General features: G+C 42.9%; 1 protein-coding gene across 3 annotated transcripts in view; it reads left to right on the top strand.

Annotated features, from left to right (window-relative positions):
- Nucleotides 1-3424: 3424 nt before the first annotated feature.
- Nucleotides 3425-20056, top strand: part of NUDT4 (nudix hydrolase 4) — a 55423-nt gene continuing 38791 nt past the window's right edge. The window contains exon 1 of one of the 3 annotated variants that reach the window (XM_043492328.1): nucleotides 3425-3893. In XM_043492328.1, the coding sequence (XP_043348263.1) occupies nucleotides 3795-3893 (99 nt within the window). In that variant the 5' untranslated portion in view covers nucleotides 3425-3794. The remainder of the gene's footprint in view (nucleotides 3894-20056) is intronic. The other 2 variants (XM_038409897.2, XM_038409906.2) reach the window with 2 other exon arrangements.

Here is a 20056-nt window from a genome sequence, read left to right as displayed (position 1 = left end):
GAAATCTGATCATGTGGATCCCAAACTTAAGTCATCAGCAGGGTTTGGACCTTTAGATTCACAGCATAGATTTCTGCCAAAGGAGCTAACAGACTAACTGATAGTAGTCCTAGGCTGTTATTCTCTTCATGCCCCTGCCACTAGAGCAGTGGTTCTCAACCAGGGCTCTGTGTATCCAGCTACCTTGCACTAAGAGATGTAAAATGGCTGAAATGGAACCAAAACTCAATCTATCTATTTTAGGGTTTTATACTTCTGCCCATGACTGTAGAAGCCAAACACCTTCCACATAAAATCAATAATAATACAGTAATCCCCATGGGAGTTCATGCAGTTGCTAGTTCTTTTCCCTTTTGGGGGTAAAAACCTCCATTTCAGGTAAATTTTTGTTTTTTTGTTTGCTTGATTTTAGGGATTACGGAGTAGAAGAAGGTGTCAGTATAGTGAGTGTAAAATTCTTATGGTGACTTTTTCAAAGATGAAGGTTTTGCAACATTTCACGAAGACAGTCAATCTGCACTGCCTGATTTCCTCTGCAAATTCGGTGCATAGCCAGACTGCCTTGATCAAAACTGTTTTGTTCTGAGTTCTCATATGCTTCATCCTGGGCTTTGTGATCTTCATTGGACCAGAAGAACGCAGCAGTAAGGCCAAATCCTAATAGTAATGCTATGTAAATGTGTAGCGAGAGCAGCATGAAGCTGTTTTGAAGATGTCTGTGTAAAGAACTTCCTTGGGTTAGACAGTGATAGTCTTGCCTCAGATCAAGCTGCTGATGATTTTAGCAGCTGATTCAGGATTTTTGAGTACTTGAGATTGACAATACTGTGCCACTCACAGCAAATTGTTCAGATCCTCCCACTCCCTTCTACATACTTTGATCAAAGTGAAATAGTTAATGCTGACATTTAAATTACCAGTAATAGGCATCTATATTAACACCCATCCAGATGACTGGCCAGCTCACACTTCTCTGAAGAATTATTAAATCAGCATAGTATTACTTGAAAGGGTTTGCCTGTATAGCTATATTGGTAACTCCTCCTTGTGTAGATGCATGGGCTATACCAGTTCCCCAAAGAAAACTTACTGGCGAAAGCATTTTGCTGGTACAACTGCATCTACACAAGGGCTTTTGTCTGTATAAATATGTCATAAAAACCACACACCATAAGAGACATTGCTGGCCAAAGTTTATAGAGTAGATCAGGCCTCAGATACAACCAATGGCATGATGTTTCTGTGAGTTTGCAGAATTGAGGTTGGTCTACAGACAGAACTTGCCCCAGATTAACTAAAATCAGATTTCAAATTGATTTAGGGCTTGTCTACATGGGGAAGTTATACTGGCATAAGGTAGGGTATGAATTTAAAGCTCCTTAGTTATACTGGTATATCTCCCTGCCTGAACACTCTTATTCTGGAATCAGGCTATGCTAGACTACGGATTTTACAACGGCATAGCTGTACTGCTACAGGAAAAAGCTCTCCTGCCAGCAAAATTAAATCTAAGAAGCAGAGGTACTTATGTTAGCAGGAGAGCATCTCCCGCCGACATAGTGCTGTCCACACCAGCACTTTTGTCAGTGAAACTTTTGTTGATCAGGGGGATGGTTTTTTTCACACCCCTGACTAACAAAAGTTTTACCAACAAAAGTGCTAGTGTAGACATAGCTTAAGTCTAGTGCCTTTTTCCAGTTTAGCTTATGTCACTTTGAAAGTGTTTTAAACTAAGGGCTTGCCTACACTTAAAATGCTGCAGCTCCACCACTTTAGCACTTCAGTGAACTTTCCTGTCGACCTAGCACTATCTACACCAGAGGTTAGACCAGTTTAACTGCATCACTTGGGTGTGGATTTTTTAACCTGTGACAACATAGTTATATTGACTTAATTTCCTAGTGTAGACTAGGCCTTAGGGCATGGCTACATTTGGAGATGTAGAGAGCTTTGAGTTAAACCAGCCTTTGTAGAGTGCAGTAGGGAAGGCGCTGCAGTCTGTCCACACTGACAGCTTCAAACGCACTGGCGTGGCCACATTTGCGGCACTCACAGCGGCATTGGGAGTGGTGCATTATGGGCAGCTATCCCAGCCTGCAAGTGGCTGCAAGGTGCTTTTCAAATGGGGGGGGTGGTGGAGTGTGACAGGGAGTGTGTTGTGTGGATGTGAGGGGAGAGAGAGTGGGTTTTTGGGGGGCTGAGAGCATGTCAGCATGCTATCTTGTAAGTTCAGACCTCCCTCATCCCCCCCGCCTCACTCTCTCACACACAGCATTCCACAGTAATGGTTGCTTTGTCTCGGAGGAGGTAAGCAGCCGGCTGTCAGAAACAGAGCTTCCAACAGACATTTCCACATTCCTACAGTTGATTCCAAACAATGACAAGAGAGGCCACTTGACTTAAGGGGATTATGGGACATTTCCGGAGGCTGATCAGAGGGCAGTAAAGCAACATCTCGTTCACACTGGCGCTGCGACTCCCCAGCGGGGGTGCAGCAAACGTATTCCACTTGCCAAGGTGGAGTACCAGAAGTACTGTAGCCGCGGAGTCAGAGTGCTCTACGTGTCTTGCCCGTGCGAACAGGTAGTGAATTAGTGCGCCCGGGGCTCCTTTATTGCGCTGTAACTCGCAAGTGTAGCCAAGCCCTTAGCCAAAAAAGCCATGCTTATTCCAGAATAAGGGTGTTCACATGGGAGAGTTATACCAGTATAGCCGTTTAACTACTAGTATAACTTGAAAACCTTGCGTAGACAAACCCTTAGTTATTCCAGTACAAACCCTTAAATGGGCAGCCTCACATCAGTTTGCCAGGCTTATCTTTTTTAGGCCTGGTCTATGCTTAAAACTTTTGCCAGCGTAGCTAAGACAGTCGGAGCATGATCAACCCCAGCCAAAACAACTCAGCTAGCAAAAGCCTTAGCACCCACAAAGTTATATTGGCAAATGGAGCCCTCCCCCCAACACAGCTACTGGCATGCCAGGAACTTGCACAGGAGTGAATCTACAGCTCAGGGGTGCTGAGAGCCACTGACCCAAACAGTAAACCATGTATAGGATGGAAACTACTTCAAGTCAAGGGGTGTGGCAGCATCCCTACTTCCAGCACTTAGGCTATAAGCTAAACCACTAAGTAGACCCGGCCTACCGGTTGACTAAGCAGAGAGAAGGATGGGCCACATCCACCAGTGCCTCGGTCCCTGCTCCGCATTCAGGGCACCATCCAGCTCCCTCCAGCTGCCACTCATCGCTTCCAGCCAGCGCCACTACGCCCTGCCCTGCCCTGCCCTCCCTCGTGCTCCAGCTCCGCTCGCCTCGCCAGCCCCGCCCGCCTCTGAGCTCCCTCCCCCCTCCTCTCTCTCTCTCTCTCTCTCTCGCGCGCGCGCTGCGCTCCGCTCCCCCGCCCCTGCCCTGGCCTGGTGGCGCCTGCGCAGTGCGGCGGGGAGGCGGCGGCGCGCGGGGGGCCGTGCGGGCGGAGGAATGTGCGTTACAGTTAAATAGTGGGCGCAGGGGCGGCCGCCGCGGCGCTCGGAGCCGGGCAGCGCGGGGCGGCTGGGGAGCCGGGAGATAGGACAGGGCAGGGCAAGGGGCCGGCGGGCTCGCTCCATGGCGCGGCGCGGCTCCCTAGGCTGTAGCAGCAGCAGCAGTGGCGGCGCCGGCGCCTCGCTCCTGTGAGAGACGCTGCCCCACCGGGACCGAGCGGAGCTTGGCCGCTGCCGGTGCCGGGCGGAGCGGGGCCGCGTCTGCCGGGCGCGCCGGGGCTTGGGGCGGGCGGCGGCCGGGCCACCTCCGCCTCTATGATGAAGCTGAAGCCGAACCAGACGCGGACCTACGACCGGGAGGGCTTCAAGAAGCGGGCGGCGTGTTTGTGCTTCCGCAGCGAGCGGGAGGACGAGGTGAGCGGCCCGGGGCAGCGGCGGGGCAGGGCCGTGAGCTGGGCACTGGGGTGGGGCCGGGGCCGGTTCCCCGCGCCGGAGCCAGGCTGGGGGGGGGGGGGGCTCCCATCGCCGGTCCCTTTGTCCCGCGCGGGGTGTCGGGGGAAGGGGCTGTTCCGCGGCGAGTCCCGCTCTCTTTCCACTTCCCTCGCCCCAGGGCAGGGTAGCGGCAGCCGCAGGTCTGGGTGCGAGACGCCGTCCCTCCCAGGCTCCGCGGCGCTTGCCTGAGGCCCGATCGGATCGCTTTGCGGGCTAGGGCGCCGCTCCTAGCGCTGCGCTTCGCCCTGGCGAGCCCGGGGCGCTGGGAGGCGGGCGGCCCGCTCCGGGTTTCAGACAGAACGTGTCCCGGGGCCGCTGTGAAGAAAGGCTGCGGGGCTCTCGGACCTCTCGGCTGTTGTAGGGCGAATGGGGGCTAAAAGCCGTCTGCTCAGAGCGCTGATTCCGCGCATGTGGCAAAAGCGGCATCATCTCGGCATAACCCGGGCGCCTCCTTCCACTTACGCCCCCGTCGGGCTCCCGCAGGCGAACAGATGTCTCTCTCTCGCTCGCTCTCTTTCAAAGTATAACGTAGCGAAACATCGCTTCGATTACTTTCTTTCATGTGTTTTAACTTCATTATTTCGGGGGACAGATATTTGGGTCTGTCACCATATTATAATCAACAAACCCAGCGTGTGAAGCGGAGTGCTGACAGATAGGCGGCACCAGCTCTGATTTGTGGCCGGAATCGTTATAGTGGGCGAAAACGGTGTCTCTGAATCTATTGTCTTTTTAGTTTGTAGGCTATTTAGAATTATGACTTGACTGTACAGCAGTCTTGGTGCTGACGTTAACCAGAACGTGATTAGCTTACAGTAACTTCTTGAATGCGGACTCCCAATTAAATGTATATTCATTATTTTGCACTTTTTTTTTTACCAAACCTTTGGTAAAGGGATTTGTAATTTAACAGATTGTACTGCATATATTTGAAGATGAGGCATGCTTGGTATGTGACAACATAGTGTTATGATGAATTTGGGATAAACCTGATTGTGCCCTTCTAGTGAATTTGTGTAGTTGTCTTGGATTTTTACTTCTCATTGAGAGAACTTTGAGTCTTTAGCACAGAGTTTTGTGGAGAATGAACACTTTATAGTTTAAATATATTGTATAGACATTTTCTACATTGCACTGAATTTTAGAGGAAAGTTAAATGGTGAATATAGATGTGATCAGTGTCTTCTCTTGCAGCAAATACAGGCGCCAACAAAGTTCTGTACCCTTAATCAAGGTCAATTGCACAGGCAGTCATTTAAGAACTTTTCTTGATGGTTGCATTGCACAGTGTAATTAGACATTATCTGTGACTTGGAAGCATGAACACTAGAAACTTGAGTTTATATTGGTTTTTAAATAACTAACTAAAATGGTCATGAAACTTGTCTACCAGCAATTTAAGACTTGGATTTTCCCCCCTTCATCTGCATATGGGAAGATGTCTTTTCTAAAGATACCGTCTTGCAGGTTTCTTATTCCTAGGACATGGCACCTTAGTATGAGACAGCAGAAGTTCCTTATCAGAGTATTGACCCTTGAGATCTGCAATAGCTGGGGAGACTATCCTAACTTCTGGACATTCCACTCAATTCCTCCTTTACCATGGTCTGCAAAGAGACTATGCAAGAGACTATGCCCTGGTCTACACTACAAACTTGTCAGTATAACTGTGTCGCTCAAGGGTTTGAAAAATCCACACCCCTGGGGAATGCAGTTATACTAACCAAACTCCCAGTGTAGATAGTGTTCATGCTTTCTCTGGTCAGTAGCATCTTCAGTAAGTGCTACAGCAGCACTGTAGGTGTAGACAAGCCCCATGTCTCCTCAGTTATTGCACCACCTTTTCTTTGGATCCCAGCAGCACTTCAGGTGTTTTGGCACACTTCAATGCTTCTGCAGTTGTTTTTCTCAAATTTGAGTGCCTAGCTCAGTACTCGGGAACTGCTGGTTTTTGCCTTTCTTGGTGCCCAAACACCTGTTTTGTTCAGCACTGTTACAGCTTGCTTGTCTCACTGAATCAGGTGACATTAGTCAGTTGTAGGTGTTTAATTGCAGTGTAGACAGAACCTGTTTTTTCATACCCCAGAGCAACAAAAGTTTTGCTGACATAAGTGCTGCTGTAGACATGGCCTTAGTTTAGGTGTTCAGAAATATACTGTTACTTTACATTCACATACTCCTTTCCACCCAGACAGCTCCCTTGAACAGCTAGTCATTTGTTGAATTAACTCTTAAGTCACGTGAACTATATCATTATATATCAATAGAAGGTATGAAAAAGCAGTAACTTAAAATTCTTAACATTTAATTAGATTCTTTGTGTTCCTCAAACCTCTTGTTAGGCTCCTGGTGTATGTTCCTCACTTGTTCATAGTACTTAGCTTAGTGCTTTCAGGAACACTTGGTGTACTCTCTAGTATAGCCTCTCCAGTTTGCTTTTGATATGGGGCTTGCCAAGTGCTGCAGTAAATTCCAAACAATTAGCTGCTGTAATTAGAATTCATCTGCATTTAGCATGCATTAACCTCTTTTTGGTACTGTCCAGGACACCCTGAGAGTGTACACTTCTTTAAAATGTGATGCTGTCGAATTGTAAATTAAATCTTTTATGTACCATATTCAAGGCTGCCAAACTCCCCAAACAAGAAGTGTATAGAAAGATGCACAGGTTATCTATTTTGACTTGTGTTGAATGTCAATACATTTCTTAAAAGCAATGTTGTTGCTTACGTAGCATCATATATAAAAGCATTTACTGATTAGCATAATATAAAAGCTCAAAGAAGCAACTAGCATGTACATGTAGTGAATGTTTGCCTCCTTTTGTATTGTAGCTTCTTGGTCCTTATTGATCTCTGTATTCTTTTTTTGTGGGGAACTTAATAAAATAGAAGGATCTCCTGCCTGATTTCACCTCGGAGTTGTTTCAAACAATGTCTCCTTATTAGTAGGATCACTTTTTCTTTTGTACAGGCCTGCATTGAATTAGCTTTCCAAATGGTTAGCTTTGATGTAAAAATCTGTCTGGCTTCTGTGCTTTTGAAAGACCAGTTCTGTTCATGTTGCATCCCTGCAGACTGCAGTCACTTAGGCTATATCTGCACTAGGAAAAAGTGTAGTTTTAAAACTTTATCTGATTGAATTAGGGTTTACCTGAGCTACGTTTAAAAACACAAATCTCTTCTGTATACTAAGATTTTAATATTTAGCTAATACATGTTAAAAATGCTTTCTTTTGCCTAGAAAACATGGCCACATACCCTGTCTTGATTATGGGAGAGTGTTTTTAAAAATTAGCTAATCTGACATTAAGGTGTCGTATGCGGTGTTGCATCTGTGTTGGTCTCAGGATATTAGCAACACAAGGTTCAATAAAAGATATTTCCTCACCCATCTTGTCTCATCAAGATGTCATGTTTGTTAATTTTAAAAAACTGTGACCTTGTTTTTAAAACCACCATTTCCCCCAGTAAATACAAGTCCTAATTGAGTGTCTGAAATGTGCTTTAGGCAGTATATAGTACCTAAATCTGAAATGTACTTTAGGCAGTATATAGTACCTAAATCTGGGGGCATAGGGCTTTTGACTAGAACATACGCCGCTCCCTTAACTGTCAGAGTAGAATTTGTTCACAGGTATATTGCAAAGTTTTTGTTCAGTGGAATTTTCTGTTAGTGTTGGCTTGACAGAGGATGGTTTTGTAGTGTTCTACAATGTTGATATTTGACCAGTTTGACCTGTTTAAGTTTTGGTTTCTTTGGACCTAAAGAATTTTGGAGCCACTCTCTCTAAATTTAAATACTAATACAATCAAACATCTAGAAGCAATATCTCTACTCTGCAAAAATGTAATGTGCTCTTCTAGGTATCTTAATGCCAAGACAGGTCACTGATATTTAATTGGTCCTCCTAAATCAGTGAAATGATTTTACCCAAAAATGAATGATTCTCATAGGTATGGAACTTCTTCCTACTTCTGCAAAGGAAATATTGACATGCTGAGCCGTAAACCACTCTTTCCCCACTAACTACAAGCAACGGTAAGCACAACACCAAGAGGAAAAATGGCTCTTGCAAAGAGCCCAAAGTGATTGCGATACTGAATGACCAGTAAAAACCATATTCTGCTGCAATTTGGGCTCACTATTCAAGCTCAAGTGAGATCCTATTTGGTATGGCTGTGCTGTGCATTTAAGGTGGGGGAGATGTTTGCATAGTGATCCAAGTCTTTGTCATTTAATTTTCTCAACCAATTTTCAGTAGAGTATAAATCTGTCTAGCTTAACCATACAAAGACTGTCCTGTTCAAGCTCTCGGGTATTAACGTATGTAAAGGGACTTGAGTTCACGTCACCTGTAAGTAATGGCCCCACCACCCTGTTATGGTCCTTCCAGCACTACAATTAAAAAAATAAATAAAAATCAGGGAACCTGTTTACAACAGTTTGTACTCAGGATGGATTTAAGATTGTAACAAAACTGGGCAACTAGAGTACAGCTTGAGGTACAATTGTAAGGACTAGTAGGATCATGTGGTCACAGGTACAAAGATAGTGAAAGTGATTAAATGGAGGGATATTTTTATTTATTGAACACTAATTTAACTTAAATGCTTTACAAATAATTGGGAATGTGTCTGTCAGTCACCTTTCCTGAATCATCAGTTAAGGAGAGAGCAACTTCCCAATTTGGGACCTCCGACAAAGTTAGGCTAAACTTCCATGTTTTGTTTCCAAGGGTGGATGAGTGTGTATGAAGGGGGAAGGCAGTGCAACCAGAAGAGTTTGAGACCTTTCTGGCCTTCATTCAACATAAGGGCAAACTCTTTTTTCCTTTGGAGGTCACCTTTCAATGCAGCAGCTGCATGCTGATTACTCCACATTGTTTTATCTAACTCTAATATGGTCTACAATGCAGGTAAACTTTCAATTTAAAGTTTTGATAACTATAACAGTGTAAATGTAGCTAATGAAGTTACAAACTTAATGAAATGTTTGTAAAAAAGTGACCTTTTTAGCCCATTCACAAATACAGCTACTTACTGTTGTCTGAGTTGAGAGGCACCTTTTAGCATTTCATGTTAAATCACATCAGCCAAAAAGACTGCTTTGCTGTTCTGTCATAGTAACATGATTATGAATTTAGCATGGCAGCCATTCTGTGGCACTTTACATGGAACTGAAGAAAACAATTTCCCCCAAATTTTAGGTAAAACTTAAATATCTTACCTTCTTTGCCACTAGCAAACTGGAAGCTTTCCCTGAAAAATGGGGAGGACCAATGCTATCAGGTTGTGCATCTAAGGTTTTATTAAGTAGCATTTCACATATATTGATGTTTTAAGGCAGTGGTTCTCCACCTTTCCAGACTAAGGACTCCTTTCAGGAGTCTGATTTGTTTTGTGTACCCCCAAGTTTCATCTCACTTAAACTACTTGCTTACAAAATCAGACATAAAAAGACAAAAGTGTCACAGCACACTTACTGAAAAATTGCTTGCTTTCTCATTTTCTGTGTATGAAATTTTAGCTTGTACTGACTTTGACTTTTATGTAGCCTGTTGTAAAACTAAACAAATATCTAGATGAATTGATGTACCCCGTGGAAGACTGCTGCATGCCCCAGGGGTATGTGTACCCCTGGTTGAGAACCATGGTCTTGGGGCTTGCCTATGTGGGAACATTTACTGGCATAACTATACTGTTGTAATTATCAGTATAACTTCCCATATGGACAGTTATTGCAGAATAAGAGTGCTTTTTTCCAATTTAGTTTGTTGCAAAGTGGAAAAAAGGCACTCTGGAGCAAGTGTGGTGACCAGAGTTACACTGATAACTAAGTTATGCCAATAAATTCCCCATATAGACAATTCCTGAGGCATCAACCACATGTAAAATGCTACTTAAAGCTGCACAGCCTGATAGCATTGGTCCTCACCAGTCTTCAGTGAAAGGTTCAGTTTTAAATTGTCATTGCAGTCTTCCTCAGATATCAGTTTTCTGGAGTCCAAGCTGAAATGGTGGTAATATGGATCCATGGTAAGCTCAGTTACAGAAGAGAAACTGATAAACTATTTTAGAATTACAGAAACTAGGCAGTGATTCTTAAAGACAGAGCAAGGAAATATCTAATAGTATTTTAACTTAACTAGAGAAGCAGGCTTAACAGAATTCTTTAGTCCAAAACCCCATATACATCACTTCTTGAAAATGTGATAAACCCTTTGAACAAAATCCCACCAGAAACTGTAAAAGCATCTACTGTGACACGTAGTCAAGAACACAAGCTTTTCTATGCTCTGTGGTATGGGGCATATGTGTATTACAGGTGTATTATAAGTTACTATTATAGTTAAGGTTTCACTATTTCCCATTATAAACTTTAACCACACAAGCTGAAATTTTCCATCATGAAAAGGAGTACTTGTGGCACCTTAGAGACTAACAAATTTATTTGAGCATAAGCTTTTGTGAGCTACAGCTCACTTATCGGATACGTTCAGTGGAAAACCACTGAATACATCCGATAAGTGAGCTGTAGCTCACGAAAGCTTATGCTCAAATAAATTTTAGTCTCTAAGGTGCCACAAGTACTCCTTTTCTTTTTGCGAATACAGACTAACACGGCTGCTACTCTGAAACCTGTCATTTCCATGATGGTTATCCATCTTGGATTTATTTAAAAAAAAAATCATCTGAAGTGGCTTCTTGGTTTTTGAGATTAGGGAAAAATATTTGGCCCATATTAAACATTTACAACCATTTTGTTGAGGAGCTCTAGCTTTGGAGCAGAAACTTGAAATTTGGCATAGAAGTTGCCCTGTGCAAATTTGACCAAGTTTGGTCAAGTTACAAGATTATGCAAACTTAGATTTTTCAGATACTCAGAATAGCTAGTTTAGTAGTAACAATTTTCCAAATATTCTGTCTGCACTGAGTTGGGTTAGGCATTTGACAAGTCAGATACTGTCAAATGTCAAAAATGGTGTAGTAATTTAAAGCACTAATTTTTAAAAATAGTAATAAAAGAGTAACTTGCGGTTTCCAGTAAGCTTAGCCTTAGATACTTAGGCCTAATTCCAAAAAACAAGTTAACAGTTATTTTAACTCAGAAAAATGGGATAGTGAAATGAAGTTCTAAAAAAAAAAAATCCTACCCTTTTTAGCAATGTGAGGTTAGCACTTAAATGCTAAAGTTTTTCAAACTAAACAGTTACAAAAGATGTATGAAATTAAACAAATGCATATCAACTGAGGCATTTTTAATGCAGTTATGATAGGTAGGTAGCCTACCAAATTTTCAAGCAGCTTAATGGCTATGCATCATTCTTTTTGTTGGGGGAGGAAGTTTAATGACCATGAACTCTCTTCTCCCTCCCCCCCACTCTGTTGAGTTAACTTCTCTGTTTGTCTAGTCAGTTTAGATTGTAAGCTCTTCGGGGCAGGGACCATGTCTGTTCAATGGGCTTTGTAAACTGCCAAGTACAGTAGAACCTCAGTTACAAATGCCTTGGGAATGGAGGTTGTTCATAACTCCGAACAAACCGTTATGGTGGTTCTTTTAAAAGTTTACAACTGAACATTGACTTATTACAGCTTTGAAACTTTACTATGAAGAAAAGTCTTTCCCTTTATTTTTTAGTAGTTTACATTTAACACCATACTGAACTGTATTTGCTTTTTTTGTCTCTGCTGCTGCCTGATTGTGTACTTCTGGTTCCAAATGCAGCATGTAGTTTACTGGTCAGTTTGTAATTCTTGTATTCCTAACTGAGATTCTACTATACGTTGATAGCCTAGTATACAAATAAAGGTAGTGTGTGTTGTAGAAGATTCTAGCCAATTAAGATGCTCAACTTTCAGTTAATTCATCTTGCTAGCAGGTGGCAACCAAAAAGGCAGGCTGCTGCCTACATTAGGACTTTCTTGCAGGAATATTTACTGATACCTGATTATGGTCAAATTGACCAGCTTGCCAGGCCTAGCACTGAGCACGAGTTATCCCCTCAACCTGTGTGCTGTCCAAACTGCACGTGCCATCCCCATAGAGTGATTGAGCATTCCCAGGGCTGCAAGGGCTGAGCAGGACTTACCCTGCAATTGCTTTCTAGCTGTTGTGGGTCACTATGGCATAAAACATTGGAATGAAGAGAAGGGAAACTCTCCTGTCTTTCAACAATCCTTCTGACATGCAGTCAGAGAGGAGGAGGTGGCGGTGGCAGCAGGTTGAGGAACAAGGTAGATAGAAGAAATGTGTGGGGGAGAAATTGTGGGGCAAGAGCTACCCAGGAGGAGACGTGTGAGGGAGAGTATACAGATGAGTCTCTAACCACTAGGGCATTCCCCCCTACAGAACCTGAAACTGAACTATTCTTGAGTATAAACACTCCTTTGCTGTCCAGCAAATAATAGTGAAACCCACTTGTGAAGTGTCTTCATCCCCCTCTAGTGGCTAGACCACATAGAAAATAGCAGTCTGCTGCCCGTTATTCCATTAGCTAAAGGGGTAGAGGACTATGTTCTGGATCTAAAGATCCCAACCCTGCTGATTCCATCATTTGGGGATGAGTGATATGGTTCTACAAGACTGGATTTTTTTTGTTAAACCTTTAAAAACTGTATCCAAGGAACTTGAGTGGTAAGATTCCAAAGGCAAGCACTCAAAAATTAGGATACGACGGTATTCAGGTACAAGAGTATGCGCAAGGCAACTTTGATTTTGGCATTTTCTAACTTTGAGTGGCTGACTTTGCAACCTTACAATTTTTAAAGTAGATTTTGAATTTTATATATAGCTTTATTACATAACGTGTTATTCCAGAACATGAGGTGTTAAATCTTAAGCATTTTATTACAAGCCAAGAGATCAAAAGAGCCGAAAAGAAACATGCAATAATGTTTCCTTCAGTTACTAAAGACTAGTCCAAAACTTTTACAGCTGCGTCTAGAGTTTCTTCCCAGAGTTTTTTAAATCCTCCTGTTTTTCTAATAGAGCTTTCTGTATAATGAAAGCCCCATGATGCTACATGTTCTGTCAATTGGTATATACCTGTGACTTTCGGTTAACCACAGCTGGGCTAGGCAGCTTCCAATTGCTGCTTATAACCAGGAAATTGCTAGCAGCTTCTCTTCCTCCTTGAATGCAGGGTACAACTATTTCTGTATTTCAAATACGGGGTAAAAACTTGCTCAGGAAGACCTACTGGGAGACCAGCTTTTGCCTCCCTGCTGCCATGCTGGCTCACTTATCTTCTGTGGCAGGTGGAAGAGATTAACTTTCTCTCAGCTTCTGGAAGAAGTTAAAGTTAGAGGTGGGTGTAGCTAGCTAACCTATCCGAATCACCTTCATTTCACATAAGAGAGAATCTCCAAAGAAGAGGGAACTGGTCATCAAAGGCAAAACCTCCCCAGGCTTTTGGGAAAGGGGACAAAATTTGGGTCAGGGATCCCAAATAAGTGATAGTATGGCAAGAAATCTAATTCCTTGCTATACAATTTGAGTCTTCCTTCATGGACAAGAAGAAAAATTCCTCAAGCTGTGACCATGTCAAATAAGTGTTGCGTTGTGTTTTGAACCTAGTGAGATTTTGATGTAAAACTCCAGGAACTGTCGTAAGCCATGTGTTAAAGTTTGCTTTCTTGCTTGCATTCATCTCATCATTTGACAGCTCCATTGTTTCACTAAAACAGAATTGGTAATGATTGTGTAGAGAAAAGCCTTCGGCTAGCATTTCACAGGTTGCCCCAGGTTATCAGAACCTGGAATTTGATTCTCTAAAGAGCAGAGCAGTGGGGAAATGGGTTCTTGGCAACTTGTGCTGCTGAGTTGGTGAGCTGCTGTACTCTGAACAGTTGGAGCTTTTCAATGCTTTCATTCTTAAGTCACAAATGCGTGGATTACTGTGGTCAAATCAGTCCGATGGGGTGGGATGCATCTTCTAGCTAGCTATAGATGGCAGGAGTCATTAGTAGCTGTAGTTAATCTGATATCTAGAGCTAGTGAGGAGTTGAGTCCAAAATTGCATGTTGCCTTAATTGGAGGAAGCGAGCTCTCTATGGAGATTGTATGTGGTGAGTTCTCCAAAGCACTTCCTTCTCCCCATCAGCATAACCTATTATCTCCCACTTCATTTTCAGCCAATTTATTTATTCTGGTGCAGAAAATACTCTGCTGGGAGATGATGCTGGTTTTTATATTGGTAAGAACTAGGTGCCAGTGAATTGGTGACACATCCCATAGGGTCTCATGACTGTCCCATAGCTTCATGTTTAATAGGATAAGGGGGAGTATTTTGCATTGTGGAACTTCACACGTGAGGTTCCTAGGTGTGGTGTAGTCCATCTTCATGACCTCTGGGTTCAGAGCATGAAGGGTTGCAGATTTTTGTGCTCACTCATTCAATACTGATACATCTCTTGAGGCAGGACAGATATATTTGGTGACTGACTGTATCAGATGAAAAAAGAAAAGCAGTACTTGTGGCACCTTAGAGACTAACAAATTTATTAGAGCATAAGCTTTCGTGAGCTACAGCTCACTTCATCGGATGCATTTGAAGTGAGCTGTAGCTCACGAAAGCTTATGCTCTAATAAATTTGTTAGTCTCTAAGGTGCCACAAGTACTGCTTTTCTTTTTGCGAATATAGACTAACACGGCTGCTACTCTGAAACCTGTATCAGATGAGAAATCCAGCAATATGTCTGCCCATTGAAAGATGAAGTCCTCTATTGGCACAATAAATACTGTTTGTCCTGTATCCTGGCTGAAACTTACTTGCCAATATTCTGGGTCTTTTTTAGTTAACAAATTAGAAGTGACTGTTAGCACCTCTATTGGCTTGCTCACAAATATTGGCTTGCTCACATGTCTTTGCCTGGTTCAATTACACTTCCTCCTTCAAAGAAGGTGCTAATTACTTGTGGTAGGGGTCCCAGATATTACTAACTGTTCCACTAGCCATGAAGAGTATGGAACTTGCAGGATTTCCTCATCCATGAATGGACCAAATTCTTAGATGGAGATACTCTTATGGTATTATGGTGCAAAATTAGAATGAATTGAATGAGATCTGTGCCTTAAGATTTTTCTCTTGGGTGGTGGTAATATTTTTGGATATTTAATCTAGTTAATATTGCCTCACATTACACACTTTACAAAACTTTCAAGGACAAATGGGAGTGGCAGGAGGGGTGTGAGCCAGACAAAAGCTTCAAAGTGAGTACTGCTGACTTGTAACGAATGACCTTCACACTTGTGGGTTTCCTTACTGTACCTATAATTGTGAAATCTGGTCATCTTAACATGCATTTGTGCCCATTTCTCAAAGGGTATGTTCACGCTATAAACAATCCATCATACAAACACAATTTAGTGGTAACTCTTCAGGTCAGTGGTAAAATCAAACATTTTATACAGTAGTATAAAAATGCATGGCTTTATGCTAAGCTTCCAGTCAGGACAAGCAGCCTGATTTATTCCCTACTAGTAAACTGGAATTTGCTTTCAGCCCTTAACTAAACAATAAATGCTGATTAAAACCATTCCACTAAGCTCAGAATGATTTAATGTAATAATCATCACTATTACTAGTTGCTTTCACATAAGAGAGCTTTAAACTAGGAATTTGGGGGAGATGGTTGGGAGGAGTCCAGGTAATCTCCACGCTGGATTTTAACATTGAGAGGGAAGAAAACAAAGTAAAAAAGGATACAGCTGTGGGTAGGAGAATGGACATAAGGACGAAGGGCAGTGTGGATACCAGTCTAATAGGTCATACTGGCTGCAGAATGTCTGTGCCTAATTGGGTAAAGAATGGGAGCGAGGCCAAACAGCAAAAATTAAGATGTTTGTACGCCAATGCGAGAGCCTCGGTAACAAAATGGAGGAACTAGAGCTACTGGTGCAGGAAGTGAAAACAGATATTATAGGGATAATAGAAACCTGGTGAAATAGTACAATAATAGAAATATAAATAAAAATAGAAATAGAAACCTGGACTACAGGTATTGGAGGGTATGTGCTGTTTAGGAAAGACAGATATAAAGGTAAAGGTGGAGGAGTAGCATTGTATATCAATGATGAGGTAGAATCTAAAGAATCATAGAATCATAGAATATCAGGGTTGGAAGGGACCCCAGAAGGTCATCTAGTCCAACCCCCTGCTCAAAGCAGGACCAAGTCCCAGTTAAATCATCCTAGCCAGGGCTTTGTCAAGCCTGACCTTAAAAACCTCTAAGGAAGGAGATTCTACCACCTCCCTAGGTAACGCATTCCAGTGTTTCACCACCCTCCTAGTGAAAAAGTTTTTCCTAATATCCAATCTAAACCTCCCCCATTGCAACTTGAGACCATTACTCCTCGTTCTGTCATCTGCTACCATTGAGAACAGTCTAGAGCCATCCTCTTTGAAACCCCCTTTCAGGTAGTTGAAAGCAGCTATCAAATCCCCCCTCATTCTTCTCTTCTGCAGACTAAACAATCCCAGCTCCCTCAGCCTCTCCTCATAAGTCATGTGCTCTAGACCCCTAATCATTTTCGTTGCCCTTCGTTGTACTCTTTCCAATTTATCCACATCCTTCCTGTAGTGTGGGGCCCAAAACTGGACACAGTACTCCAGATGAGGCCTCACCAGTGTCGAATAGAGGGGAACGATCACGTCCCTCGATCTGCTCGCTATGCCCCTACTTATACATCCCAAAATGCCATTGGCCTTCTTAGCAACAAGGGCACACTGCTGACTCATATCCAGCTTCTCGTCCACTGTCACCCCTAGGTCCTTTTCCGTAGAACTGCTGCCGAGCCATTCGGTCCCTAGTCTGTAGCGGTGCATTGGATTCTTCCATCCTAAGTGCAGGACCCTGCACTTATCCTTATTGAACCTCATTAGATTTCTTTTGGCCCAATCCTCCAATTTGTCTAGGTCCTTCTGTATCCTATCCCTCCCCTCCAGCGTATCTACCACTCCTCCCAGTTTAGTATCATCCGCAAATTTGCTGAGAGTGCAATCCACACCATCCTCCAGATCATTTATGAAGATATTGAACAAAACGGGCCCCAGGACCGACCCCTGGGGCACTCCACTTGACACCGGCTGCCAACTAGACATGGAGCCATTGATCACTACTCGTTGAGCCCGACAATCTAGCCAGCTTTCTACCCACCTTATAGTGCATTCATCCGGCCCATACTTCCTTAACTTGCTGACAAGAATGCTGTGGGAGACTGTGTCAAAAGCTTTGCTAAAGTCAAGAAACAATACATCCACTGCTTTCCCTTCATCCACAGAACCAGTAATCTCATCATAAAAGGCGATTAGATTAGTCAGGCATGACCTTCCCTTGGTGAATCCATGCTGACTGTTCCTGATCACTTTCCTCTTCTCTAAGTGCTTCAGGATTGATTCTTTGAGGACCTGCTCCATGATTTTTCCAGGGACTGAGGTGAGGCTGACTGGCCTGTAGTTCCCAGGATCCTCCTTCTTCCCTTTTTTAAAGATGGGCACTACATTAGCCTTTTTCCAGTCATCCGGGACTTCCCCCGTTCGCCACGAGTTTTCAAAGATAATGGCCAAGGGCTCTGCAATCACAGCCGCCAATTCCTTCAGCACTCTCGGATGCAATTCGTCCGGCCCCATGGACTTGTGCACGTCCAGCTTTTCTAAATAGTCCCTAACCACCTCTATCTCTACAGAGGGCTGGCCATCTCTTCCCCATTTTGTGATGCCCAGCACAGCAGTCTGGGAGCTGACCTTGTTAGTGAAAACAGAGGCAAAAAAAGCATTGAGTACATTAGCTTTTTCCACATCCTCTGTCACTAGCTTGCCTCCCTCATTCAGTAAGGGGCCCACACTTTCCTTGGCTTTCTTCTTGTTGCCAACATACCTGAAGAAACCCTTCTTGTTACTCTTGACATCTCTTGCTAGCTGCAGCTCCAGGTGCGATTTGGCCCTCCTGATATCTTTCCTACATGCCCGAGCAATATTTTTATACTCTTCCCTGGTCATATGTCCAACCTTCCACTTCTTGTAAGCTTCTTTTTTATGTTTAAGATCCGCTAGGATTTCACCATTAAGAAATAAGAAGCAATGGAATGGATAAGACAGTCTCTGTCTGGGCAAAAATCACATTGCGGAAGAAAACTACTAGAGCCTCCCCTTTGATAGTGCTTGGGGTGTGCTATGGACCGCTGGGATCTGATATGGATAGAGCCCTCTTTAATGTTTTTTAATGAAGTAAATACTAATGGAAACTGCGTGATCATGGGAGACTTTAACTTCCCAGATATAGACTGGAGGACAAGTGCTAGTAATAATAGGGCTCAGATTTTCCTAGATGTGATAGCTTATGGATTCCTTCATCAAGTAGTTGCTGAACCGACAAGAGGGGATGCCATTTTAGATTTGGTTTTGGTGAGTAGTGAGGACCTCATAGAAGAAATGGTTGTAGGGAACAACCTTGGTTCAAGTGATCATGAGCTAATTCAGCTCAAACTAAGTGGAAGGATAAACAAAAATAAATCTGCGACTAGGGGTTTTGATTTCAAAAGGGCTGACTTTCAAAAATTAAGGAAATTGGTTAGGGAAGTGGATTGGACTGAAGAACTTATGGATCTAAAGGCAAAGGAGACCTGGAATTCAAGTCAAAGTTGCAGAAGCTATTGGAAGCCTGCATCCCAAGAAAGGGGGGAAAATTCATAGGCAGGAGTTGTAGACCAAGCTGGATGAGCAAGCATCTCAGAGAGGTGATTAAGAAAAAGCAGAAAGCATACAGGGAGTGGAAGATGGGAGGGATTAGCAAGGAAAGCTATGTTATTGAGGTCAGAACATGTTGGGATAAAGTGAGAGAGGCCAAAAGCCATGTAGAGTTGGACCTTGCAAAGTGAATTAAAACCAATTGTAAAAGGTTCTATAGCCATATAAATAAGAAGAAAACAAAAGTGGGACCACTAAACACTGAGGATGGAGTGGAGGTTAAGGATAATCTAGGCATGGCCCAATATCTAAACACATACTTTGCCTCAGTCTTTAATGAGGATCTTAGGGATAATGGTAGCATAACAAATGGGAATGAGGACATGGAGGCAGATATTACCATATCTGAGGTAGAAGCGAAACTCTAACAGCTTAAAGGGACTAAATCAGGGGGCCCAGATAATCTTCTTCCAAGAATATTAAAGGAATTGGCACATGAAATTGCAAGCCCACTAGCAAGAACTTTTAATGAATCTGTAACCTCGGGGGTTCTACCTTATGATTGGAGAATTGCTAACATAGTTCCTATTTTTAAGAAAGGAGGGGGAAAAAGTGATCTGGGTCACTACAGGCCTGTTTGACACCTATAGTATGAAAGGTCTTGGAAAAAAAAATTTGAAGGAGAAAGTAGTTAAGGACATTGAGGTTAATGGTAAATGGGACAAAATACAACATGGTTTTACAAAAGGTAGGTCATGCCAAACCAACCTGATCTCCTCCTTTGAGAAAGTTAACAGATTCCTTTTTTAGACAAAGGAAACACAGTAGAACTGATTTACCTAGATTTCAGTAAGGCGTTTGATACAGTGCCACAGGGGGAATTATTAGTTAAATTGGAAAAGATGGGGATCAGTATGAAAATTGAAAGGTGGATAAGGAATTGGTTAAAAGGGAGACTACAGTGGGTTATACTGAAAGGTGAACTGTCAGACTGGAGGGAGGTTACCAGTGGAGTTCCCCAGGGATCGGTTTTGGGACCAGTCCTATTTAATCTTTTTATTACTGACCTTGGCACAAAAAGTGGGAGTGTGCTAATAAAGTTTGTGGAAAATGCAAAACTGGGAGGTATTGCCAATTTACAGAAGGATCGGGATATACAGGAGGATCTGGATGACCTTGTAAACTGGAGTAATAGTAATAGGATGAAATTTAATAGTGAGAAGTGTACAGTTATGCATTTTAGGGATTAATAAGAATTTTAGGTATAAGCTGGGGACGCATCAATTAGAAATAACAGAGGAGGAGAAGGACCTTGGAGTATTGGTTGACCACAGGATGACTGAGCTGCCAATGTGATGTGGCCGTGAAAAAAGCTAATGTGGTCTTGGGATGCAT

The sequence above is a fragment of the Dermochelys coriacea genome, chromosome 1 (genome assembly GCF_009764565.3).
Source record: "Dermochelys coriacea isolate rDerCor1 chromosome 1, rDerCor1.pri.v4, whole genome shotgun sequence".
Taxonomy (NCBI): Eukaryota; Metazoa; Chordata; order Testudines; family Dermochelyidae; genus Dermochelys; species Dermochelys coriacea.
This window is presented reverse-complemented; position numbering and strand designations above follow the sequence as displayed.